General features: G+C 39.9%; 1 protein-coding gene across 11 annotated transcripts in view; it reads right to left on the reverse strand.

Annotated features, from left to right (window-relative positions):
• The window catches only part of MIA2 (MIA SH3 domain ER export factor 2), a 117,488-nt gene that overhangs the window by 81,659 nt on the left and 10,255 nt on the right, over window positions 1-25,574 (reverse strand). For 4 of the 11 annotated variants that reach the window (XM_050798949.1, XM_050798945.1, XM_050798952.1 and 1 more), the window contains exon 1: window positions 2,355-2,966. In XM_050798949.1, the coding sequence (XP_050654906.1) occupies window positions 2,355-2,417 (63 nt within the window). In that variant the 5' untranslated portion in view covers window positions 2,418-2,966. Of the gene's footprint in view, window positions 1-2,354; window positions 2,967-3,157; window positions 3,232-3,369; window positions 4,213-4,498; window positions 4,642-15,708; window positions 15,810-15,913; window positions 16,133-21,061; window positions 22,293-25,574 lie in introns of those variants that run through there. The other 7 variants (XM_050798943.1, XM_050798941.1, XM_050798942.1 and 4 more) reach the window with 4 other exon arrangements.

A 25,574-nucleotide genomic window follows, 5' to 3' on the forward strand; every position in this document is an offset into this window, starting at 1 on the left:
GCTCAAGACCAGCCTGGGTAACATGAAGAAATCCTGTCTCTACAAAAAATACAAAAAAATTAGCCAGGCTTGGTGGTATATGCCTGTGATCTCACCTATGCAGGAGGCTGAGGTGGGAGGATCACCTGAGCCGGAGAGGTCTAAGCTACAATGAGCTGAGATCGTGCCACTGCACTCCCCCCTGGGTGACAGGAGTGAGACCCTGTCTCAAAAAAAAGAAAGAAAGAAAAAAGAAATGAAGCTCTGTTACATGCTACAACATGGATAGGCCTTGAAAACATGCTAAGTAAAAGAAGCCAAAGGGCCACATAGAGTATGACTACATGACACATGCAGAACAGACATGTTCATACAGACAGAAAATAGATTAGTGGTTGTCAAGGGATGAGGGATGGGAATTAAGACTGCTAATCAGTACAGAGTTTATTTTCTGGAGTGATAAAAATGTTGAGGAACTGTGCTGACAGTTGCATAACATAGTGAATATACCAAAAACAGCACTGAAGTGGACATTATAAAAGGATTAATTTTATGTTGTGTGAATACATCTCAATACAAAATAATTTTTAAAACCTAAAAAAAAATTTAGAGCAGAAGAGTGCTGCGCCATCCTAGCCCCCAGGCCAGGGTAGTTGCATTTAGCAAAAAAAAAAAAAAAAAAAAAAAACTGTGCAGGTGAAGATACAATGCACCAGACTAGAGAAAACTGCAAAATCTGGCTGCATTTCTCCATGTCTCTGTAAATTGGCAGTCCTATAAAAACTAAATCTTGATTATTATTGTTTTTAGTGAAGAAAGGGAAATAATGTGCAATCTGAAATTATCTCCCATCCCACAATATGCTTCTCTTCCTATAAACCCTACCTCCATGAATAAGTTACCACAGCCAGAAACCTGGAAGTCCTTCTAGATTCCTTCTCTTTCTCTCACCCTTCACATGCAATCAATAAAGCCAAACATATTTTAGCTCTTATGAGGCTATTTCCCCACACAGTACCCTCTTTTCTATCCCTACTACTGTTATCTCTCCCTTAATCCCTATTTCAAGTTTTGTTTCCCTGACATCTAATCTACATGCTACTATCAAGAAGAGCTTTTAAACCAAAGCCTAACCACGGAAAAGCCTTCAACAGCTCTCCAACACCTACAGCACTTGGAACCTACTTACATCTCCGGCAAGCATCATTGCACATCACTCCCTAAGCCCACTTTACACTCTAAGTAATATAGCTCCTAGCTCCCTGCACCCACCGTGCTGTTTCATGCCTCCTCTGCTTAAATTATTTGCTCAGCCTTGGAAAGACTTTCCTAACGCTCAAGAAAATGTAATCCCTCCCACCCCCCAATTTCACAAGCACTTTGTGTGTATGCTTAGGTAAGCACTTCATCAGTTTCTACTTTGTACTTTTTTTTTTTTTTTTTTTTTTTTGGTCTTCTCTTGACAACATGATGCTAGTGGCCAAAACTATATCTTCGTCCATTTAGAATCTCCATAAAGGTGCTCCTTTCATATTAAATACATATACATATGCACTAGACAAACTATGAACTCATAAACTAACACCATGGCAACAGTACTTTTAATTCACATAACAAGAAAATATAATCATAACTGCCTCAAAATTACGTGGTCTTTTTAAAGATTTAATCCAGTTTTTAAAAACACGGCGACATAAATGCCCCTACACATGTGAACAAAGATACCTGTAAACACTTAAGGAGAAAAATCTCTAAAACCTGATTATAAACTAGACTTTAAAAAAACAAAATTTGAACATGGGAGTTGACTATCTCTAGACTGTACATTAACAAGACAGAAGCGAAGAACAAACTCACTCATGGTAGAGCATCTCAAAAGGGCATTCTTTCCAAAAAAAAAAAAAAAAAAAAATGCAGAATCAAAATTTCAACTCCCCGCCCAACCTCAGGTGTCCTTTCAAGGTTCAACGAAAAGTTACATCACTAAATGTAACTAATTTAAAGGAACAGTCCTCAAGTTTCTCACAGTCGAAGGAACCACGTGTCACTGACCCCTGCTCAAAATAAACAACATAGCGGAAAGACTAATTAGTTTCAGGAATCGGGAAACATTTACATCCTTGCAAAGTCCAGCTAAGCAAGTGCTTTCTTCACCTTCCAGAGCCCCAGGTCCTCCACCATCACACAAAAACCACTCAAGCGCCCTGCGAGCCTCACTACTGCCTCGAACACAGGCCGGAGCCGGGCAGTAGACGACGACTGGCTTCGGGACCTCCAACCACTGCGGCTCACACCCCAAAGCCCATCTACTGCTTCCTTCCCCGGCGGCTCCCGCGACCCCTGGGCCACGTAACACTCATCGCGCCTGGGCTCACCCTGCGTAGCTCCTCCAGGACCAGCCCCAAATACGGTTGAGGGGTAGCCCCGGGCTCCTCCATAGCACCAAAGCTGCTCTCGTGGTCGCCGCAGTAACCCCGGCCTGTCGGGGACACGATAAACGGCGGAAAACACACAGCCTTAGGTCCGGAACCCGAATCCGCACCCGGCAACAGGAGCGGACCACTGCGGAGCCGGCTGCGGGGGGAGCTGGGGGACGCGGGCACCCACAGGCCTCACAGGCCCACGCTGCCCATCCCGACCCCCTTGTTACACTTTACATCCTGAGGCAGCGCAGGTCCGAGCCCGACTTGCACAAGCCTGCGACGCACCCTGTCCTCGCCACCCCAACCCTCGGTTTGGTTTCGGCCAGGCAGCCGCGAGAAGGCGGGGAGGCGCGGACAGCCGCAAACTTCCCCTTCTTCGCGCAAGCTTCGCAGACGTGTCCTGGTCGTTCGCTCTTAAAGGGGCCGGCGCTCTACCTAGCGCAGTCACCTATCCGTGGTAGTAGAGAGGCTTTGCACTAGAGGATGGGATTCGGCCTCATACTGTGCGCTGTCTTGTGAGCCGCACAGCCCCAAAGACTAGGGCTGTGTCCCAAGGTCCCCCGCCTCGGGCGGCCGCGGTGGCGGCGGCGAGGCTTCTCCTAGAGGCGTCTCTATACAACCCCTGGGGGCGAGCGCAGCGCGCCCCCTCGACCCAGGACCGGCGCCAGGCCCAGCCCCGACACCCAAGGCTTTCCTGCCGCAGTCCCGCTAGAGCCTGCTCTCTGCGCCCTGCAGAAGCCCTGACGGCGGCGTACCCCGGGAGACCCCGGCGGCCCCGAGAAGCCAGCCGCCGCCGTCATTCCAGTCAGAAAAAATGGCCTGCGGGGCACGCGCCGGTGCCGGTGCGCCCTGCCAACCAAGTCCGGACCTTGGACTTTGGACAGGAAGGCGTCCCGGCTCAGCTGTGGTCTAGTCCGAGTTTAACCTGTCCCACGCAAGAGAACCTCGATCGGGTTTCCTCGCTTACCTGAGTCACCTGTGCATTTGCTAGGCCCAGCTGTTTTCAATTCCATTAGCACCCAGTTACCCAAATGCTAAATCAAATCCCCGTGGACCTTGGCCTGGCTCGGCGCGGCTGTTTTCCTCCGAGAAGAGGAACTAAAAGTAGCACCTTGCCTTCTAAATTTAGGACCCTATTTTTAGGACCGTCGAATAAAGTGCCAAGTGCTGGATTTGTTCGGAGACGGTTTTAGCTGACGTAGGTGTAAAGGATAACCCATCTCATATATATGTCTTCCTTACCAGCATAATCATTCTTATTATATTCTGCCTTCTCACTCAAGTCTTTCGTGAAGCAACTCAAAAAGGAGCAGATACCTCCTCCTAAATAAATGACCCAAAAGAACTCAACAGATGAACAAAATCTTAAATCCTTAGGAAATTTTCCTGATGTAACCTCTTGTAGCAACGAATTGTTATGCCATTTAAAAAATCAAAAACTGGCCCAAGTTCACAGCAAGCGATTTTTCAGGACCAAAATGCGGCCTAGCTTTTCACAACTCAGATTGCTATTTCTCCTTTGCCACATCAGCCTGCGGAGTTTCAGGAAATGCTAATAACAGTAGCTGAAATTGCTTAGTAATTCTCCATTACCTTAGTAATTCTCCCAGGTTTATACCTTAAACCTTGGAGAGCATACACAACTTTCATACGTATTAGTGTATATTAAAATTACATTATGTGAATAGTTTATTGAAGTCAAAACAGAAGCATAATCAAACTTTTATCTTTAGAATTTAACAGTCTCCTGGAACAATGTGTATGCCTCAATTAGAATATTGTATTACTCGATAAAAATTCTTCAATGTGTCTGAATATTTTCAGGAGACTCCAGAATCATTTTCAGGTTTTAGAACTTGCAAAAAATAAAAAACAAAACAAAACCTCCCTTTGCCCTCCCTAAGTCACTCTATGCCCCTCTCCAATTTTCAGTAATTACCATTCCAAATATTAAAAATAGTAAGGACAGAGGATAAAATGAAAAAAAAAGAAAAATCCAACTGTCCCCCATAGCAAAAACACAGTAAAGCTTAACAAACTTACTGCAAAATTCCAAACCTAATTTTTTTCAGTATGCTTAATTGTTACAAACTCACCTCTTCCTCTGGATTTTTCAATTCCATTTCTTAAAAAGCTCATGTTAAAATTTCCTAACACGTAAATAAAGTTCTACCAGGCACCTCGTATCCTTGAGAAAGATTTCAGATTCTAATATATCCTGCACTCTTCTGTTTCTACACTGTGATCCTGTTTTGACATTTGTGTGGTGAAGGGGTGCTACAGGTGGAGTTGTGACTACCAACCCATAACCCAATTTCATGGACCTCACTCCTTATTAAGTATATATATACTCACACACATATATATGCACCTATATATTTTTTTAAATGTCGTACATATTACTACCCTCTTACAATCTATAATTGAAAAGAAAAATCCTGAATTTGAAAACTGATGAAAACTAAAATGTTTTATTCTATAGCCTATTCATATAGAGTACATGATCTCTATCATTTAAAAGATATTCAAAGACTCCTCCATAAGTAGACGTGCGATTTTTTTGGTCTTATATAGTGCCTGTTTTAAAGCAGATGTTAGAACAAATGCTGTTAGTGTTTGTGACAGGTACTAGAAAACATCCAAGAACATCAGAAACATGCTAACCAGTAAACTTTGTTCACAACCTAGACACCGACATCCCTTATGAAGGGTCCCATTGCAAAGCTGTAAGTACTAGTTACTCCCTTTTAATTAAATAGGCAGTGTCACAGACTTTAAGATCTAGTCCTTTGGAAGAAAATCAAAATTGTGGCGCCACATCTTTAATCTCTGTACTAGTGATGTAAGAGTTGTTCTCAGAACATATTGAATCAGGAACTACCTGTTGAACAATAGCTGGGTAATTTCCATTGTATATTCTGTGAATAAATGAAGCATTCTACTTAAGAATATATAAATGTTAGAACTCAAAAAGGCTCCTCAATTGTAAAATAGAAAAAAAGTAGTGTTAAAAATAGAACTACCATTCGACCCAGCAATGTCATTACTTGGTATATACCCAAAGAGAGTAAATTGTTCTAACAAAAGACACATGCACTCTTATGTTCATCGCAGCACCATTCACAATAGCAAAGACATGAACTCAACCTAGGTGCCCATCAACAGTGGATTGGATAAAGAAAATGTGATACATATACACTATGGAATATTATGCAGCCATAAAAAATGAAATCATGTTCTTTGCAGCAACATGGACGCAGATGGTGGCCATTATCCTAAGTGAATTAATGCAGAAATTGAAAACCAAATATCACATGTTCTCACTTATAAGTGGCAGCTAAATCTTGGGTACATACAGACATAAAGATGAGAAAAATAAACACTAGGGACTTAAAAATGAGGGAGGGAGGGGATCAAGGACTGAAAAACTTCCCACTGAATACTATGTTCACTATCTGGATGACAGAATCAATAGCCCAAATTTCAGCACCACAAAATCTACCCTTGTAACAAACCTACACATGTACCCCTTGAATCCAAAATAAAAATGGAAGTAAGAAAGAAAGAAAGGGCCGGGCGCAGTTGGCTCACGCCTGTAATCCCAGCACTTTGGGAGGCCAAGGCGGGTGGATCACTCAAGATCAGGAGTTCGAGACCAGCCTGGCCAAGATGGTGAAACCCCGTCTCTACTAAAAAATACAAAAAATTAGCCGGGCGTGGTGGTGTGCACCTGTAATCCCAGCTACTCGGGAGGCTAAGGCAGGAAAATCATTTGAACCCAGGAGGCAGAGGTTGCAGTGAGCTGAGATCACTCCACTGCACTCCAGCAGGGGTGACTGAGTAAAACTCTGTCTCAGAAAAAAGAAAAGAAAGGAAAAGAAAAGAAAGAAAATAAAAAAGAAAAGAAAGAGAAGAAGGAAGGAAAGAAGGAAGGAGGGAGGGAGGGAGGGAGGGAAAAGGAAAAGAAAAAAGAAAAGGGAAGGAAAGGGAAAGAAAAAAAAGAAAAGAAAGATGCTAGGCATGATGGTTCAAGCCTGTAATCCTAGCACTCTGGGAGGCTAAGGCAGAAGGATTCCCTTGAGCTCAGGAGCTCCAGACCGGCCTGGGCAACATAGTGAGATCTCGCCTCTACAAAAAAATAGGAAAAAAAAAATCCACCAAGATCAAGTTGGCTTCATCCCTGGGATGCAAGACTGGTTCAACATACGCAAATCAATAAACATAATCCATCACATAAACAGAACCAAAGACAAAAACCACATAATTATCTCAATAGATGCAGAAAAAGCCTTCAACAAAATTCAACAGTCCTTCATGCTAAAAACTTTCAATAAACGAGGTATTGGTGGAATGTATCTCAAAATAATAAGAGCTATTTATGACAAACCCACAGCCAGTATCATACTGAATGGGCACAAACTGGAAGCATTCCCTCTGAAAAGTGGCACAAGACAGGGATGCCCTTTCTCACCACTCCTATGCAACATAGTGTTGGAAGTTCTGGCCAGGGCAGTCAGGCAAGAGAAAGAAATAAAGGGTATTCAATTAGGAAAAGAGGGAGTCAAATTGTCCCTGTTTGCAGATGACATGATAGTATATTTAGAAAACCCCATCGTCTCAGCCCAAAACCTCCTTAAGCTGATAAACAACTTAAGCAAAGTCTCAGGATACAAAATCAATGTGCAAAAATCACAAGCATTCTTACACACCAATAACAGACAAAGAGCCAAATCATGAGTGAACTCCCATTCACAATTGCTACAAAGAGAATAAAATACCTAGGATTCCAATTTACAAGAGATGTGAAGGACCTCTTCAAGAGGAACTACAAACCACTGCTCATCGAAATAAAAGAGGACACAAACAAATGGAAAAACATTCCATGCTCATGGATAAGCAGAATCAATATCATGAAAATGGCCGTACTGCCCAAGGTAATTTATAGATTCAATGCCATCCCCATCAAGCTACCAATGACTTTCTTCACAGAATTGGAAAAAACTACTTTAAAGTTCATATGGAACCAAAAAAGAGCCCACATTGCCAAGGCAATCCTAAGCCAAAAGAACAAAGCTGGAGGCATCAAGCTACCTGACTTCAAACTATACTACAAAGCTACAGTAACCAAAACAGCATGGTACTAGTACCAAAACAGAGATACAGACCACTGGGACGGAACAGAGGCTCAGAAATAACAGCACACTTCTATGACCATCTGATCTTTGACAATCCTGACAAAAACAAGAAATGGAGAAAGAATCCCCTATTTAATAAATGGTGCTGGGGAAACTGGCTAGTCATATCTAGAAAGCTGAAACTGGATCCCTTCCTTATATCTTATACAAAAATTAATTCAAGATGGATTAAAGACTTAAATGATAGACCTGAAACCATAAAAACTCTACAAGAAAACCTAGGCAATACCATTCAGGACATAGATATGGGCAAGGACTTCATGTCTAAAACACCAAAAGCAATGGCAACAAAAGCCAAAATTGACAAATGGGATCTAATTAAACTAAAGAGCTTCTGCATAGCAAAAGAAACTACCATCAGAGTGAACAGGCAACCTATAGAATGAGAGAAAATTTTTGCAATCTACCCATCTGACAAAGGGCTAATTTCCAGAATCTGCAAAGAAGTTAATAAAATTTACAAGAAAAAAAATCAAACAACCCCATCAAAAAGTGGACAAAGGATATGAACAGACACTTTTCAAAAGAAGACATTTATGCAGCCAACAGACACATGAAAAAATGCTCATCATCACTGGTCATCAGAGAAATGCAAATCAAAACCACAATGAGATACCATCTCACACCAGTTAGAATGGCGATCATTAAAAAGTCAGGAAACAACAGGTGCTGGAGAGGATGTGGAGAAATAAGAATGCATTTACACTGTTGGTGGGACTGTAAACTAGTTCAACCATTGTGGAAGACAGTGTGGCGATTCCTCAAGGATCTAAAACTAGAAATACCATTTGACCCAGCGATCCCATTACTGGGTATATACCCAAAGAATTGTAAATCATGCTACTATAAAGACACATGCACACATGTGTTTATTGTGGCACTATTCACAATAGCAAAGACTTGGAACCAACGCAAAAGTCCATCAGTGATAGACTGGATTAAGAAAGTGTGGCGCATATACACCATGGAATACTATGCAACCATAAAAAAGGATGAGTTCATGTCCTTTGCAGGGACATGGATGAAGCTGGAAACCATCATTCTGAGCAAACTATCACAAGGACAGAAAACCAAACACTGCATGTTCTCACTCATAGGTGGAAACTGAACAATGAGAGCACTTAGACACAGGGTGGGAAACATCACACACCAGTGCTTGTCCTGCGGTGGGGGAATGGGGGAAGGATAACATTAGGAGAAATACCTAATGTAAATGACAAGTTAATGGGTGCAGCATACCAACATGGCACATGTATACATATGTAACAAACCTGCATTTTGTGCACATGTACCCTAGAATTTAAAGTATAATAATAATTTAAAAGAAAAACTAGCCAGGCATGGTGGCACATGCCTGTTATCCCAGCTACTCGGGTGCCTGAGGTGGGAGGACTGCTTCAGCCCAGCAGGCTGAGGCTGCAGTGAGCTGTGATAGGGCCACTGCACTCCACCTTGGGTGACAGAGCAAGACCCTGTCTCAAAAGATAGGAAAAAAAAAGAGAGAGAGAGAGAAAAGAAAAGTGCTAACAGGAAGTAAATTTTCAAAAGACATCCATTAAATTTTCAAATTACTCTTGCCAAGGCTCCTTGTGGAGATTTGAAAGAGATACTCTTCTTCTCTTTCCATTGTTGAACCAGGAGAGTCAGTATACTAGTAGCTCTCCAAAATCTGCCTCCTTGGCCAGGTTCAGGAAACTGAACAATGAGTTTGGTCTGGACTGGGCAGAACTGCTTCTCTAGTTTCCTCCTCACTCGTCAGGGCATCTCTGAAGAAAAGGCAGAGCCCCAGTCAGGGGCTTACAGACAAAACCCCCATCTCCCTGGGACAGAGCACCTGGGGGAAGGGGCGGCTATGGGCAGAGCTTCTGCGGATTTAATCGTTCCTGCCTGCCAGCTCTGAAGAGTGCAGCTGATCATAACAAGAGGGATTCTACCAGCACGGCGCACCAGCTCTGCTAAGGGGCAGACTGCCTCCTCAAGTAAGTTTCTGACCCCCACGCCTCCTGACTGGGAGAGACCTCCCAACAGGGGTCAGCAGACACCTCATACAGGAGATATCCGGCAGGCATCAGGCCAGTGCCCCTTGATGTAAGGAAGGAGCAGACAACAATCTTTGCTGTTGTGCAGCCTCCACTGGTGATACCCAGATGAACAGGGTCTGGAGTGGACCTCCAGCAAACTGCAGCAGACCAGCAGAAGAGGGGCCTGACTGTTAGAAGGAAAACTAACAAACAAAGCAACAACATCAACATCAACATAAAGGACCCCCACACAAAAACCCCATCCAAAGGTCACCAGCCTCAAAGATCAGAAGTAGATAAATCCATGAAGAAAAGGAAAAACTGGCACAAAAACGCTGAAAATTCCAAAAACCAGAATGCCTCTTCTCCAAATGATTGCAACTCCTCTCCCACAAGGGCACAAAACTGGACAGAGAATGAGATTGATGAATTGACAGAAGTAGGCTTCGGAAGGTGGGTAATAACAAACTCCTCTGAGCTAAAGGAGCATGTTCTAACCCAATGCAAGGAAGCTAAGAACCTTGATAAAAGGTTACAGGAACTGCTAACTAGAATAACTATTTTAGAGAGGAATAAATGACCTGATGGAGCTGAAAAACACAGCATAAGAACTTCGTGAAGCATACACAAATATCAATAGCTAAATCAATCAAGAGGAAGAAAGGGTATCAGAGACTGAAGATTAACTTATTAAAATAAGGTGTGAAGACAAGATTAAAGAAAAAAGAATGAAAAGGAACGAACAATGCCTCCAAGAAATATGGGATTAGGTGAAAAGACCAAATCTATGATTGATTGGTGTACCTGAAAGTGATGGGGAGAATGGAACCAAGTTGGAAAACACACTTCCAGATATTATCCAGGAGAACTTCCCCAACCTAGCAAGGCAGGCCAACATTCAAATTCAAGAAATGCAGAGAACACCACTAAGATATTCCTCAAGAAGAGCAACCCCAAGACACATAATCATCAGATTCACCAAGGTTGAAATGAAGGAAAACTATGTTAAGGACAGCCAGAGAGAAAGGTCAGGTTACCTACAAAGGGAAGCCCATCAAACTAACAGCAGATCTCTCTGCAGAAACCCTACAAGCCAGAACAGAGTGGGGACCAATATTCAACATTCTTAAAGAAAAGAATTTTCAACCCAGAATTTCATATCCAGCCAAACTAAGCTTCCTAAGTGAAGAACAATAAAATCCTTTACAGACAAGCAAGTGCTGAGGGATTTTGGCACCACCAGGCCTGCCTTACAAGGGCTCCTGAAGGAAGCACTGAATATGGAAAGGAAAAACCAGTACCAGCCACTGCAAAAACACACCAAAATGTAAAGACCATCGACATGATGAAGAAACTGCATCAACTAATGGGCAAAATAACCAGCTAGCATCATGACAACAGGATCAGATTCACACATAACAATATTAACCTTAAATGTAAATGGGCTAAATGCCCCAATTAAAAGACACAGAATGGCAAATTGGATAAAGAGTCAAGACCTGTTGGTGTGCTGTATTCAGGAGACCCATCTCACGTGCAAAGACACACATAGGCTCAAAATAAAGGGATGGAGGAAGACTTACCAAGCAAATGGAAAGCAAAAAAAAGCAGGAGTTGCAATCCTAGTCTCTGATAAAACAGACTTGAAACCAACAAAGATCAAAAAAGACAAAGAAGGGCATTACATAAAGAGCTAACTATCCTAAATATATATGCACCCACTCAGATTCATAAAGCAAGTTCTTAGAGACCTACAAAGAGACTTAGACTCCCACACAATAATATTGGGAGACTTTGACACCCCACTGTCAATATTATGACAGATCAACGAGACAGAAAATTAACAAGGATATTCAGGACTTGAACTCAGCTCTGTACCAAGCAGACCTAATAGACATCTGCAGAACTCTCCACCCCAAATCAACAGAATATACATTTTTCTCAATGACACACAGCACTTATTCTAAAATCGACCACATAATTGGAAGTGAAACACTCCTCAACAACTGCAAAAGAATGGAAATCATAACAGTCTCTCAGATCACAGTGCAATCGAATTAGAACTCAGGATTAAGAATCTCACTCAAAACCAACTTGATTACTTTTAAAGCTCAGATAAGTTTTCTTTCTAAAATTTCTTGAATTATTGCTTCCTTCTCTTCATTTGCCTTCTCTCTTTCTGGAAATTCTATTCTTGGCATAAGTCTCCTGGCTTCTTATATATTTTCTCTTTTTACTCATAATTTCTATTTATGTTTTTCTTTTTTAGATAGTTTCTATATTTGAACTTTCAAAACACTTATTCAGTTTTCAGTAGTGCTGATTCCAATTTCTTCACATTTTTGGAATCTTTAAACTTAAAAATCATTTTTTTCCAAAACCTTTTGCTTTCTCTAATTTTTTTGTTATATTTTTAAAAAACTGCCTCATTTAATTTCCCATTGCTTTTGACGTGATGGAATCATTTAATGGAGACGGAGTCTCGCTCTGTCACCCAGGCTGGAGTGCAGTGGCCGGATTTCAGCTCACTGCAAGCTCCACCTCCCGGGTTCACGCCATTCTCCTGCCTCAGCCTCTGGAGTAGCTGGGACTACAGGCGCCCGCCACCTCGCCCGGCTAGTTTTTTGTATTTTTTAGTAGAGACGGGGTTTCACCGGGTTAGCCAGGATGGTCTCGATCTCCTGACCTTGTGATCCGCCCGTCTCGGCCTCCCAAAGTGCTGGGATTACAGGCTTGAGCCACCGCGCCCGGCCCATTTTAATTTTCAAAAGAAAAATGTAGTGTTGATCCCTAGTACTTGAACATTACAAAGAAAGTATGTTCTGCACAAAATCTACCTGAAACTACCATTGAATTGGAAGAATTACCTGAAGTATTTAGACAAGAAGACAAGGAAACCTTTCACCTAAATGTAACTGGAAAATTGCTCAAATTTTCCATTTACTACAGCTATTCAAATCTATATTATGGGTGCTTCATAGATACATTCAGATAGTTAGAATCCTAGATCTAGCAGGAACTCTCAGAATATTTAGTCTGAAGATTATGAACTTAAAGCCCTGTAGAGACCAAGCAGTTGATATAAATGTAGGAAAATGGAGAGTCCATGTCTATGTAAGCAAGCACTAACCAACTTGAGTTTCTTTTTGCTCAAGAAAAATTGACAGCTATATATCACAGTCTTCTTTTTCAAGAGAACCCAGAAATTCAGATTTTAATATGAGCTCACCTTTTAAATGCTGACAACTCATTCATAATTTTCTTAGACAATACAAAGCCAGTTTTGACCAGCAGCCTGTGATCTCATCTCAGCTCTGATACTGGAGTTTTCAAAGTGGGACTCCTTCCCAGACAATAAGTGACTTTCCAAGATCACAAGATAATTAACATAAATGTAAATTCAATATTTTCATGTCTAAATAATTTCATCCAAAATGATCCAAGTAAAATGTATTTAACTATGTTTACTGAGTCCAAAAAAAAGCATATTTAGTATAGACTTTATTAAACAAGCACTTTATAGAGAAGTGAATATCATGTATTGATTAGCAAATTATCTGTTCAATTATTTAACTTCATATAATTGGTGGAGGAGGGGGTTAAAAGGGGAGGGTTATGTCAGCAAGACATACCAAAAAATAGAATTAATTCCATGGGGAGTTGAAAGTTTTATTATGGACTATTTTGTAATTATCATTATTATTAGTTTTTTTTTTCTCCTAACCTGGGACAGATTTCTAACTAACTTTTTCTGGTTTTGTTTTGTTTGTTTGTTTGTTTGAGACAGAGTCTCACTCTATGGCCCAGGCTGGAGTGCAGTGGCACGATCTTGGCTCACTGCAACCTCTGCTTCCCAGGTTCAAGCAATTCTCGTGTCTCAGCCTTCCAAGTAGCTGGGATTATAGACACGCGCCACCACCCCCAGCTAACTTTTGTATTTTTTGTAGAGACGAGTTTTCACTATGTTGGCCAGGTTGGCCTTGAACTCCTGACCTCAAGTGATCGGCCCACTTTGGCCTCCCAAAGTGGAGCCACCATGCCCGGCCTAACTAACGTTTTATAATCAACATCTTCAACACCAAATCATACAGAATAAATTAATGATTTCTCTGGACTTATTTATCACGTAATGTCAACTCTCTTGAACCAAGCAAAAAAAAAAAATTAAGTGAGGAAGAGGCCTCCCAAAGCAAAATGATGTATGTTATTAAGCCCAGTTTTCACTAAGACTCAGTGGCACCACCATCTAACGGGTCCCCCAAGCTAGAAACCTCATAAGTTATCGGGTCCCCGAGCTTGAAACCTGGTATCCTCACTTTTCCTTGTAATTCTCCATGCTGCATTCAGTCAGTCATTAAATCCAATGATTCTGTCTACAAAAGATCTATCCAATTTGTCCTTCCAATCATTTCGACTACAACCATCGATGTTAGGCCAGAGGCTAAAAAATGTGACCAGTGGGCCAAATCCCACTCACAGAATGTTTTTTCTGACCTGCATTGTGTTTTATTTTACTCTGAATATTTGCCAGTATTAAAAACTGCGAGATTTCACAAACAAAAATCCAGATTTCCAGCTTTTCTTGAAAATCAGAGTATCTGGGGAAATGAGGCTGAAGGTAAGTAGGACCTTTATCCTTTAGACAGGGCATACAATCTCTAGTTGGCTACAGTTCTCACCTACCTTTACCCACACTTCACTCATTTCATTTGAGTTAGTAAACACTGATTTAGATTTTCGCCTTTTCCTCATTTTCAGAACTAACACAACAGCTTCTTGACTGAACTCCGTGCCTCTGGTCTTTACCCTTTTAATCTTTATTTGACAGCATTGACAGACTTTATAAATAAAACTTTTTCATTTTACTCCCTGCTTAAAATTCAATAGTGCCCCATCATCTATAAGATAGAGTTGAACTCCCTATTATTTGACCTCTCTGTACTTCTTCAACTTCAATCTATGTTCAAACTCAATTGCTTATTGTACTCCAAAAGTGCTGTATTCCCTCCCACTTCACTACTTTAAAAGTGCTCTTCTCAACCTAGAATTCCTATCCTTTCTTTGTCTGGCTAACTCCTACTCTTCCTTCAAAATCAGCTCAAATATGATCTTCTCTGGGACACTCTCCCAGGCTCCTTCTCCTCACCCTCTCTACCTAACCCTCCCAATCAATCTACTAGGCAGCTACTCCTGCATATCACTAGCACCCTGTGACTATTACAGCACTATATTAAAATTATTACTTTTTATCTGTGTCCTCCAACTACAGTGAGCTCCTTGAAGACAACCACTATTAATTTTAGCTTAGAATATAAATAAGAAGATAAAAGCACTTCCTCAATTATTTCTATCATAGCAATAGATGAGAAAAGCAACATTTGTAAAAGGCCTCTTATATGCCAAGTACTACAGCTAGTCCTTTTGCAATATCTCATTTAATAGTAAAATTTACAACAAGTGAAAAAGTCAATAGAATTTGGAATTTCAGTTACAGTTTGGTTAAATTTTAAAGCAAATTTTAGTTGCTTTTGTACTCCTACATTATACCATTTTGAGGTTACAACTCTCAATTGAATACAAACAAGTTGCTTTTCATTTTCGGTTGTTTTTTTTTTTTTTTTTTTAAGAGATAAGGTCTAGCTACGTTGCCCAGACTGGTCTCAAACCCTTGGGCTCACTCTTCCCTTTTATTCTCTTTGTTATATTCAGTCAAAGGCTCTTCCTGCCTCAGCCTCCTAAGTAGTGGTAACTCCAGACACACGCCACCATACCCAGCTCCAGTTCCTATTATTCCTGAGTTAACTTATTTCGTACATAATTTTTCCTAATTTGAAAAATGGGGAGGGTGAGGTAAAAAGCAAACACTGCTCAAGGTCAACGTCAACAAAGCTTAGGGAAATGTTTTTAAAAATCAATATCCATTTGACAAAACATTCATATAAACAGAAATCTTACAGGTAAGATGTCATGGAAAGAGAAACATTACAAAAACATTATACAGGGAGGATTCACTCAAACATATTTTGTAGCCACTCTTATATTTAGCAAAATAGGTAAAATTATTGCAAAAGGTTTAAAAGGCAAACTTACCCTTTCTGTAAGAATTACAATGGATGAAAATGCAGAATTCATGAAATCATAACCATCAATTTGGAATAAGTATTTCAGAATCTGAAACTCAGAAGCATCTTCTGTTGATTTATAAATAAAAATATGTTAACATGATATTATATAACTTCTGATTCTAATTTCTTCCTTAATTGATGCATTGGAGAATAAATAACCTGCTTCTTACCTTTTTGAGAAATATAATTTTGAGAAGACAAAGAATTATCAGTTGAAACCATCTGATTATTTAGCAGGGTATTTTCCACAGATCTGTCTATCTCAACCAGAGCAGGCCCTTCAGTGTCTACTGATGGTTTTGAATTTTCATCACTATCTTTAGAAGATGAGGGTTTGAAATGTACTTCTTCGTGAATTCTCATAGGTAACTCTATATTAGAGACCATATCTACAAATAAATAAAAAGAAATGTGTTTTTCCCAAATACTTGCTTTATTGAGGGCTCCCCTTTTGTTTTCTAGGCAGGTCTTTTTTCTGAACTTTTGTAGGTCATTATGATACTTCGTTAAAGAAAGGATACACCAAAACATAAATTGTATCCTGTGTTACCTTTCTATTGCTAGTAAGATAAATTACCAAAACTTGGTGGTTTAAACAATGCAAATGTATCCTCTTAGAGTTCTGAAAGTCAGAAATTCTAAAACCAAGGTGTTGAAGTTGGCAAGGCTGCATTCCATTAGGAGGCTCTAGGGCAGAATCCATTTCCTTGCTTTTTCTACTTTCTAGAGGCCTCCTGCATTCCTTGACACATGGCCCCACCCTCCATTTTCAAAGCCAGCAGTGTAGCATCTTCTAATTTCTGTCTCTCTTACTCTGATACACTTACGTTCCTCTTATAAGGAGCCTTGTAATTATATTAGACACACGAGGATAATCTCTCCATTTCAAGGTCCCTAATCACATTTGCAAGGTCCTTTCCACCATGTAAAGTAATATATTCTCAGAGTCTGGGGGTTAAGATATAGACATCTTTTAGGGGGCTTTTATTCAGCCTACTACATAGCCTTTTCTTTATTCCTCAGCCAAGGAAGAATTACAAAAGCTATATGTAATTCTATTCTCTACATGCCTTTTTGTCCTAAAAATTACTTTTAAAAAAAACCCTAAAACTAACATAACTGTCAACAATTCTGTTGTACTATATAAGCCTATGACTAAGAATAAGGCAACACATAGATTCCCTTCAGATTTTATTCCTGCTATGTATGCATTTGTTAACCAGAAGGTGTAATGTCTAAAAAAAAGTATCAGTGTGGTCCTGAAAAACAATAATAAAGAGTAGTAAGTGAATTGTTCAATGTCTAATTTTGCTCTTTGAGCTTATGAGTCTTAACATAGCACTTTGACACTGTCATTTATTTATCATTGTTTAAAAGAGGAAAGTCCCAATTGAGCAAACACATATCAGTAATTTAGTAATAGCACCTGTGGATAATAATACTTAAAAGCATTCAAATCAGGAGTCTGAATTCAAAGGGATTATTGTACATACAGGACTCAAGTAGTGATCTACAATAACATTTAATGCTATAAGAATAAAAGGATTATTCAATAAATATACTCAAATTTATACATAACTATATTGATTATTTTAAAATATTGTTTTAAACTGCATTTGAAATAAATATATAATAAGAAAAATGAATATTCCCTATTCTATTTTCATATTTAATTATATTTTTAGGTATTATTTACACAATTAAACCTAAGCTTTAAGATTTACATTAAATATGGATATGCTTTTCTTTATTATTGCTTATTAGCAGAATTTTAAGCCAAATAAAATAATAATTTTTAATATTTAACTGTACTTGGGAAACTCATTATTTAAGTATGCACAATTGGAATCCTTTTGTAAAATCGTTATTCACATTGTAATATAAATAACTGTTCCCTAATTTACCTGTTTTGTAAATTCCTAAATCAATTTGTTAGTTTTCTGTAAATGTTGTTATCTCAAGTCTGAGCCTTTCACAAACATAGATTCAAGATCAGTGATTCATCTTGCTTATGACTATAATTACAGCAAGTTTTCATTTGTTATTCCCTGAAAGAGTTGTTGAAATCTGAAAAGATTTGCTGTTTAATTCTTTCTCTAATATCCAGAAAATAGGGCCTGTGACTTTATAGAAATCTCTCTTTTAGGATACTTTTTTAAAAACAAATTTTTGCATGATCTCAGGTTGTTTTTCATTCAACTTTTATTTAATATTGTAGTGTTTTGGAATAACCCACTTTGTTAATAAATGACATCTTTTTTTTCTGAAATTTAAAAGAATTTCTGAATATTTTCATAAAAGTTCCTCAAAACTAGTTAAAATTGCAGCAACATCCTATTCTCATTTAAATATTTACCAATTTTAGAAATTCTTCCAGTTTCTCTATATGAAATGATAAATTTTAAATATTCATATATGTGTGTGTGTGTGTGTATGTGTGTGTGTATATATATGTATATATATGAGACTGAGTCTCATTCTGTTGCCCAGGCTGGAGTGCAGTTTTGCAATTTCAGCTCGCTGCAACCTCCGCCTCCCGAGTTCAAGTGGTTCTCATGCCTCAGCCTCCCGAGTAGCTGGGATTACAGGGGCACAGCACCATGCCCGGCTAATTTTTGTATTTTTGTAGAGATGGGGTTTCATTATGTTGGCTAGGCTAGTCTCGAACTCCTGACCTCAAGTAATCTGCCTGCCTCGGCTTCTCAACGTGCTGGGATTACAGGCGTGAGCCACCACACCCCGCCAATATTTTCTTCAGAGAGAAAGTGTCACTGTGTTGTCCAGGCCAGCCTCGAACATCTAGCCTCAAGCGATCTCCCACCTCAGCCTTCCAAGTAGCTGGGACTATAGGAGCACACCAACACTCCCAGCTAAATAAAATTTACAAAAATGATTTTTTTGTGAAATCCTTTTGAATTCCTAGAGTTTCTATAATTGTGCTCTAAAATATTTTTATATATCAATCTTTGGAATCATCTGGATTTCTGTATCTAATATTGTTTTGTTGTAGTCTGTCTTCCTTCTAATTACTGTGCTCTGCCTTTTCTTAAATATTCCTTTAGGATCTAACAAGTTTAGAACAAGAGAATTTACCTTTTAATTAGCCTTTAGCAACCCAAAAAGGTCTCTAAGCTTTTTAGTCATAAAAAGCATCACACCGGCACCTTTCTCATTTGGAAAAGGGTTAGAATCTAAATATCTATATGTTGGTTGAGGATGTTGAGTAGAGAGCTCCCAATTTAGGGAATGCTAAGGTATTATATATAGTTCTGGAAATTCAAAAAAATCACCTGGTTCTAATGGAAATGTGTTTCCTTCTGAGTTTGTTGCCCTCTTCCTGTGAAAGGTTTTCTGTCATTCTAGGGTTTAATTGTTTTTGTATTTATTGGTCAATATTTGCTGCATTTATATTCTGTCCATCACAGAGTCATAAGGATGGAGATGTGAAAAAGTCATATTATAAAATTGTCTACTTAAAAAACAATCCACATGTTTTTAATCATAGGAGTTGCTAGATACCTGGACATCTAGATCTGAAAGTATTATCTTATAGTCTGCTCTCTTCTGTTGCCCTCTGTTGAACTCTCAGAATTGAGGGACTTGAGGGAGAAAGTTGAAAACTTTTTCCCTCTTTTTGCTTGAGTTTTCTTATTACATTGACACTTAAAAGAAACCCTTGTTATCATAGGCTGGGCACAGTAGCTCATGCCTGTATTCCCAGCACTTTGAGAGGCTGAAGCGGAAGGATCCCTTGAGCCTAGGAGTTGGGACCAGCCTGGACAACTTAAGGAGACTCCATCTCCATAACATATAAAAATAAATTAGCTGGGTCTAGTAGTGCTGCACACTTGTCATCCCAGCTACTCAGGAGGCTGAAGTCAAGGGATAGGTTGAGCCCTGGAGGTTGAGGCTGCAGTGAACTGTGATCACACCACTGCACTCCAGCGTAGGTGACAGGGTGAAACCTTGTCTCAGAACAAAAACAAAAGAAAACTCTTGTTATCATAGTCCTTCTTAGGAAAAGCAAAACTACAGACCTAGAATAAGATCTAATTTAGGAATCAAAACTAATTAAAGTTTCCCTTAGTTGGCCGGGCACAATGGCTCACACCTGTAATCCTAGCAGTTTGGGTGGCTGAGTAGGGCAGATCGCTTGAGCTCAGGAGTTCGAGACCAGCATGGGCAATATAATGAAACCCTGCTTCTACAAATATGCAAAAATTAGCGGTCGTGGTGGCACGTGCCCATAGTCCCAACTACTTGGGAGGCAAAGGTGAGAGAATTGCATGAGCCCAGGAGGTCGACGCTGTGGTGACCTGAGATCATGCCACTGCACTCCAGCTTAGATGATAAAATGAGACCCTGTCTCAAAAAAAAAAAAAAAAAAAGTTTCTCTTAGCTTAGGTTTCTAAGAAAACCATTCAAATATAGTTGTATTGGGAAGGTGTTATTGCTAAAAAGTGAATGTGAATGAGAAAACCCACACCTACCAGAATAGAAAGTCAATAGACATTGTCTAAAATAGGGTAATCAAAGCAGAACAGTATAAAGATTCGATTTAGAAAACTCTTAAATACTAAAAAGATACTGCTTTAAAAACAAGAAAAGAAAATTATTGTCTCTGGGAAAGCAGTGGAAGTGGAGGTAGATGGAGGGAACAGACATTGCTATTGTCAAAAAAAAAAAAAAATACCTTAGCACTATTTCAAATTTTAAACTATTTACATATAATATTTTGATAAAAATTAAAATTTATTATAAAATACTTTAAGATTTTCCTGGAACATCTTTAGATCTCCAGTCATTGTTTTTTGTTGAGATTTTATTTTATAATATTAAGATCTAAATTCCAGTGTAAACCAGAAATTGATGAAAGAGCTAAGCATTTTGAGCCGGGCATGTTGACTCACACCTGTAATCACAGCACTTTGGGAGGCTGAGGTGGGAGGATCACGAGGTCAGGAGTTCGAGACCAGTGTGGCCAACATGGTGAAAGCCCGTCTCTACTAAAAACACAAAAATTAGCTGGGTGTGGTGGTGTGTGCCTATAATCCCAGTTACTCAGGAGGCTGAGGCAGGAGAACTGCTTGAACCAGGACCTGGTAGGTGGAGGTTGTGGTGAGCTGAGATCACGCCATTACACTCCAGCCTGGGCAACAAGAGTGAAACTCTGTCTCAAAAAAAAAAAGAAAAAAAAAGAAAGAGCTAAGTATTTTTAAAAAGGCAGATTCCTGGACTTTTTCATCTGATTTGCACTTTTGAAAATAAATTATGTTTAAAAATAAAATAAATTCTAATATAAATATTTTCATACCAACCTGACGGATTGTATGAACTTTCGAACATCATAACTTTTGTATTATCTGTGGGATAATTATCAATGGAAAATTCTTCAGTTTCTTCATTTTCAATTACGTTATTTTGATCCAGTGTCTGTTTGGGAAATGGCAATTCCGTTTCCTTCGGAGTGTTCTGGAAGTTCCAAGGGTTGTCAAAATTATACAAGAACTTTTTCAAATATGGTATGGCATCTGATTCATCTGTTTTTTCTAAGACTGGTTTCTTGTCTATTTGATCTTCTGTTTCCATAATTTGTATCATTTCTATTTCTTGTTCTTTTTCAGGGTCTAATTCATTTGTTAGAAGATATTCATGTTCACCTGCCCCACCATCTTCTTCATTTTTCCTGTCATCTAACATAATTTTGTCTTCCTTGGCATATGCAAAGCCTAGCATAGCAAAACCAAAATCAAACCAACTTGGCTCGAGACTCAAGCTATCATTAGTGATTGTGTCTTTTTTTTCTATTAATATTTCTGTACATGGAACTGTGTCTTCTTTATCAGATGATATGGAATTGGGAAAATCTTGTAGTGGTGAATTGCTTTCTTCAGCTAATAATTCAAGCCCTGTATCCTCATCTCCAAAACCTAAATAATTTGTAAATCCACCACCAAACCAACCAGTGGGTTGAGGTTTGGGAACGTGCTCTGACTCAGATGCTAGTTCAGAATGCGTCTTTGGCACTGAATCAATTTCTGATTCAGATTCTTGCTGATGTTCTGTTTGAGGCTCAGCATTGTTTAATTCCTCTAGGTCATTCTCATCTTCCACTGCTATTTTTCTACTTCGAAATGAGCTTTCTTGTACAGGTTCAATAACTGATTCAAAAGCCTTCTCTTCAGCTTGTTCTCCTCTCAATCCAAACCATTCTTTGAGTCCAGGCACAGCTGAAGATGGTGGGACATGCACTTCTGGAATATGATCCTGTTCCACACTTTCAACAACTGCTTCTTCCCAGTTTTTTGATTCACTGGTACTTCCGATATCTTCAGGAGCCTCTAATGCTGGAAATTGGTCTTCAAACAAAGTACTTTCGTAAATTGCATAAAATCCAGGTTCTAGCTGAAAATCACCTTCATATATACTAGATTTTTCATCTTTATCTTCTTCAAAAGGATATATATTTTCACCATAATCACTGTTTAATTCACTATCTTCATTGTCAAATGTGTAACTTACTCCAAGAAGACAAAGAAAGTCAGATTCCTAAAAGTAAAAAATATACATGTGATTAACATGAATGTACTAGAGCTCCTTGTTTCTCCCTGAGTCATTTAAAATGGATGACTGTGGGCCGTGCCTGGTGGCTCACGCCTGTAATCCCAGCACTTTGGGAGGCTGAGGCAGGCGGATCATGAGGTCAGGAGATCGAGACCATCCTGGCTAACACGGTGAAACCCCGTCTCGACTAAAAATACAAAAAATTAGCCAGTCGTGGTGGCAAGCACCTGTAGTCTCAGCTACTTGGGAGGCTGAGGCAGGAGAATGGTGTGAACCCAGCAGGTGGAGCTTACAGTGAGCTGAGATTGTGCCACTGTACTCCAGCCTGGGGGACAGAGAGAGACTCTGTCTCAAAAAAAAAAGAAAAAAGAAGAAAGTAAAAAGGATGACTGTGATTTTCCCAAGACACATGACTAGCTCAAGAGCAGAGCAAAAACTCAAATATTTATATCACAACTCACTTCGAGGCTAAGTATGTAAACCTAAATGAAAAACCTTTTACATTATGGCTTTTTGTTTCTTTGTTTGTTTGTTTTTAGGGTCTTGCTCTGCTGTCCAGGGTGGAGCGCAGCTCACAGCTTGCTTGAACTCCAGGGTTCGAGTGAACCTCCCTCCTCAGCCTCCGAAGTAGCTGATATTATACCCAGCTAATTAAAAAAATCTTTTGTGAAGATGGAGTCTCGCTATTTTGCTCAGGCTGCTCTTGAACTTATGGCCTCAAGCAATCATCCCACCTCAGCCTCCCAAAGCACTGGGATTACAGATGTGAGCCACCACACCAGGCCCATTATGATTTATTTGTTATTAAATAGTTGAAATTTTGGGGCCAGGCATGGTGGCTCACGCCTGTAATCCCAGCACTTTGGGAGGCTCAGGCGAGTGGATTGCCTGAGCTCAGGAGTTCAAGACCAGCCTGGCCAACATGGCGAAACTCCATCTCTACTAAAAAATACAAAAATTAGCTAGGCATGGTGGTGGTCACCTGTAGTCCCAGCTTCTCGGGAGGCTGAGGCAGGACAATTGCTTGAACCCGGGAGGCAGAGGTTGCAGTGAGACGAGATCTCACAACTGCACTTCAGCTTGGGTAACAGAGTGAGACTCCGTCTCAAAAAAATAAATAAATAAAATTTATTTCAAACAGTTGGAATTTTTGAGAAGCAGAGACAATCATTGCTTTCAGTGTATTCTGCAAACAAAATCTCATGAAAAGGCATGCATATCCACAAAATTTTGCACCTCCTAAGAACACACTGACTGAACACATGCATCTTTGCAGTGATTTGAGGTAGGGTTCTATGGTTTGACTGTGTCCCCAAAAACCATATATTGGAAACTGAATCCCAAATGCAATATTGTTGACAGGTGAGGCCTGGTGAGAGGTGATCAGTCCATAAGGGCAGAATGAGTAGGATTAATGCCATTACTGCGTGAGCGGGCTTATTATCACAGGAGTGGGTTCCCTTATAAAAGGACCACTAGTTCAGCACCTGTCTTGCTCTCTCTCACCAGCGTTTTTCCCCATCTTGCCTTCCAGTATGAGATGTTGCAACAAGAAGACTTCTCAGCCTTCAGAACTGTGAGAAATAAATTTATTTTCTTTATAAGTTATCCAGTCTCTGCTATTCTGTTATAGCAGCACAGCATTGACTAAGACAGAGGGGAATTTCACAGCATATGGTTATATCTCAGACAGACCAGAGACTCTAAAGCAAGTTTGTCCAACCTGCAGCCTACAGGCTACATGCAGCCTAAGATGGCTTTGAATGTGGCCCAACAAAAATTCATAAACTTTTAAAAAATATTATGGGATTTTTTTGCAATATTTCTTTTTAGCTCATCAGCTATATTAGTGTTAGGGTATTTTATGTGTGGCAGAAGACAATTCTTCTTCCAGTGTGGCCCAGGGAAGCCAAAAGATTGGACCTCTGCTCTAAAGCGTGAAAACTTGGTTAAAGTTGCACCAAAAGGCTGGACACAGTGGCTCATGCCTGTAATCCCAGCACTTTGGGAGGCCAAGGTAGGAGGAGTGCTTGAGACCAGGAGGTCAAGGCTGCAGTGAGCCATGGTTGCACCACTTCATTCCAGCCTAAGCAACAGGGCAAGATCCTGTCTTTAAAAAAAAAAAAAAAAGTTAGCTAGGTGTGGTGGCCCACGCCTGTAATCCCAGCGTTTGGGGAGGGTGAGGTAGGCAGACTCCTTGAGCCCAGGAGTTTATAAACAGCCTGGGCAACATGGAGAAACTCTGTCTGTACAAAAAAAAAAAAAAAAAATACAAAAATTAGCCAGGCATAGTGGCATGCGCTGTAGTCCCAGCTACTCTGGAGGCTGAGGTGGGAAGATCACTTGAGCCTGGGAGGTTGAGGCTCCAGTGGGCTATAATTGTGCCACTGCACTCCAGCCTGGGCAACAGAGTTAGATCCTATTAAAAAAAAAAAAAAAAAGTTGCACTGAAACAATTTGGCTTCATTTATTGAGATATTGCATACAGCCAATGGAAGTGAGGATCTACTTGTCCATCTCACAGAACAACCAAATCATTAAGAAGAAACATGATGAAGACTTTTTTTTAATCTGAATGTTAGAAATAGTGACGTGTGCTGCCTTTAGATATTACCATTATGAAATGAGGATAACGTTCAGATTTTTTAAAGAATAAGCTTCAGAATTGCAATTTTATAATATACGCTTGGCACTACAGTCTAGTCCATGATTAAGAACAGACTCTGGAGTCAAACCCTTTGGGTTCAATGCCCAACCCTGCCATCTACTACCTCTGTGCCCTTGGGTGAATTTTATGATCTTTCTATGCCTCAGTCTCCTTCATCTGTAAGATGGGGATGTTGGGGCTCAGAAATACCCCCAAAATGAAGACATCAGAAGCAAAATTCTTCTCTGACCTTCTCCTATTCCCCACCTCTCAGTCTCATTTTCCCCCGAGGCTAGTCATAGAAAGTAGAATCCCGCTTTCCCAAGGCAGCTCATAGAAACAAGAACCCCTTTTCTCCAAAGCCAGCCATATAATCTAAAATTATTACTCTAATGTTTCCTCCTCTTTTCTATGCAAAGCTATTCATAAATTCTCTGACCTACCTTGTTTGATTGTAGGGCATAAGACCCGCATTCCAGGGAAGGCCCTGCCCTATAACCAGAAAGATGCAATGCATGCTCAGCAAAGCCAAGGAGATTCTAGACAGACAGGCCTTTCTGGGTTCCCCCACTCAGTCTACTGAATTAGATCACACCCTTTTTGTTCAGTCATATCTCTAC

This window comes from Macaca thibetana, chromosome 7, assembly GCF_024542745.1.
Source record: "Macaca thibetana thibetana isolate TM-01 chromosome 7, ASM2454274v1, whole genome shotgun sequence".
In the NCBI taxonomy this organism is placed as follows: Eukaryota; Metazoa; Chordata; class Mammalia; order Primates; family Cercopithecidae; genus Macaca; species Macaca thibetana.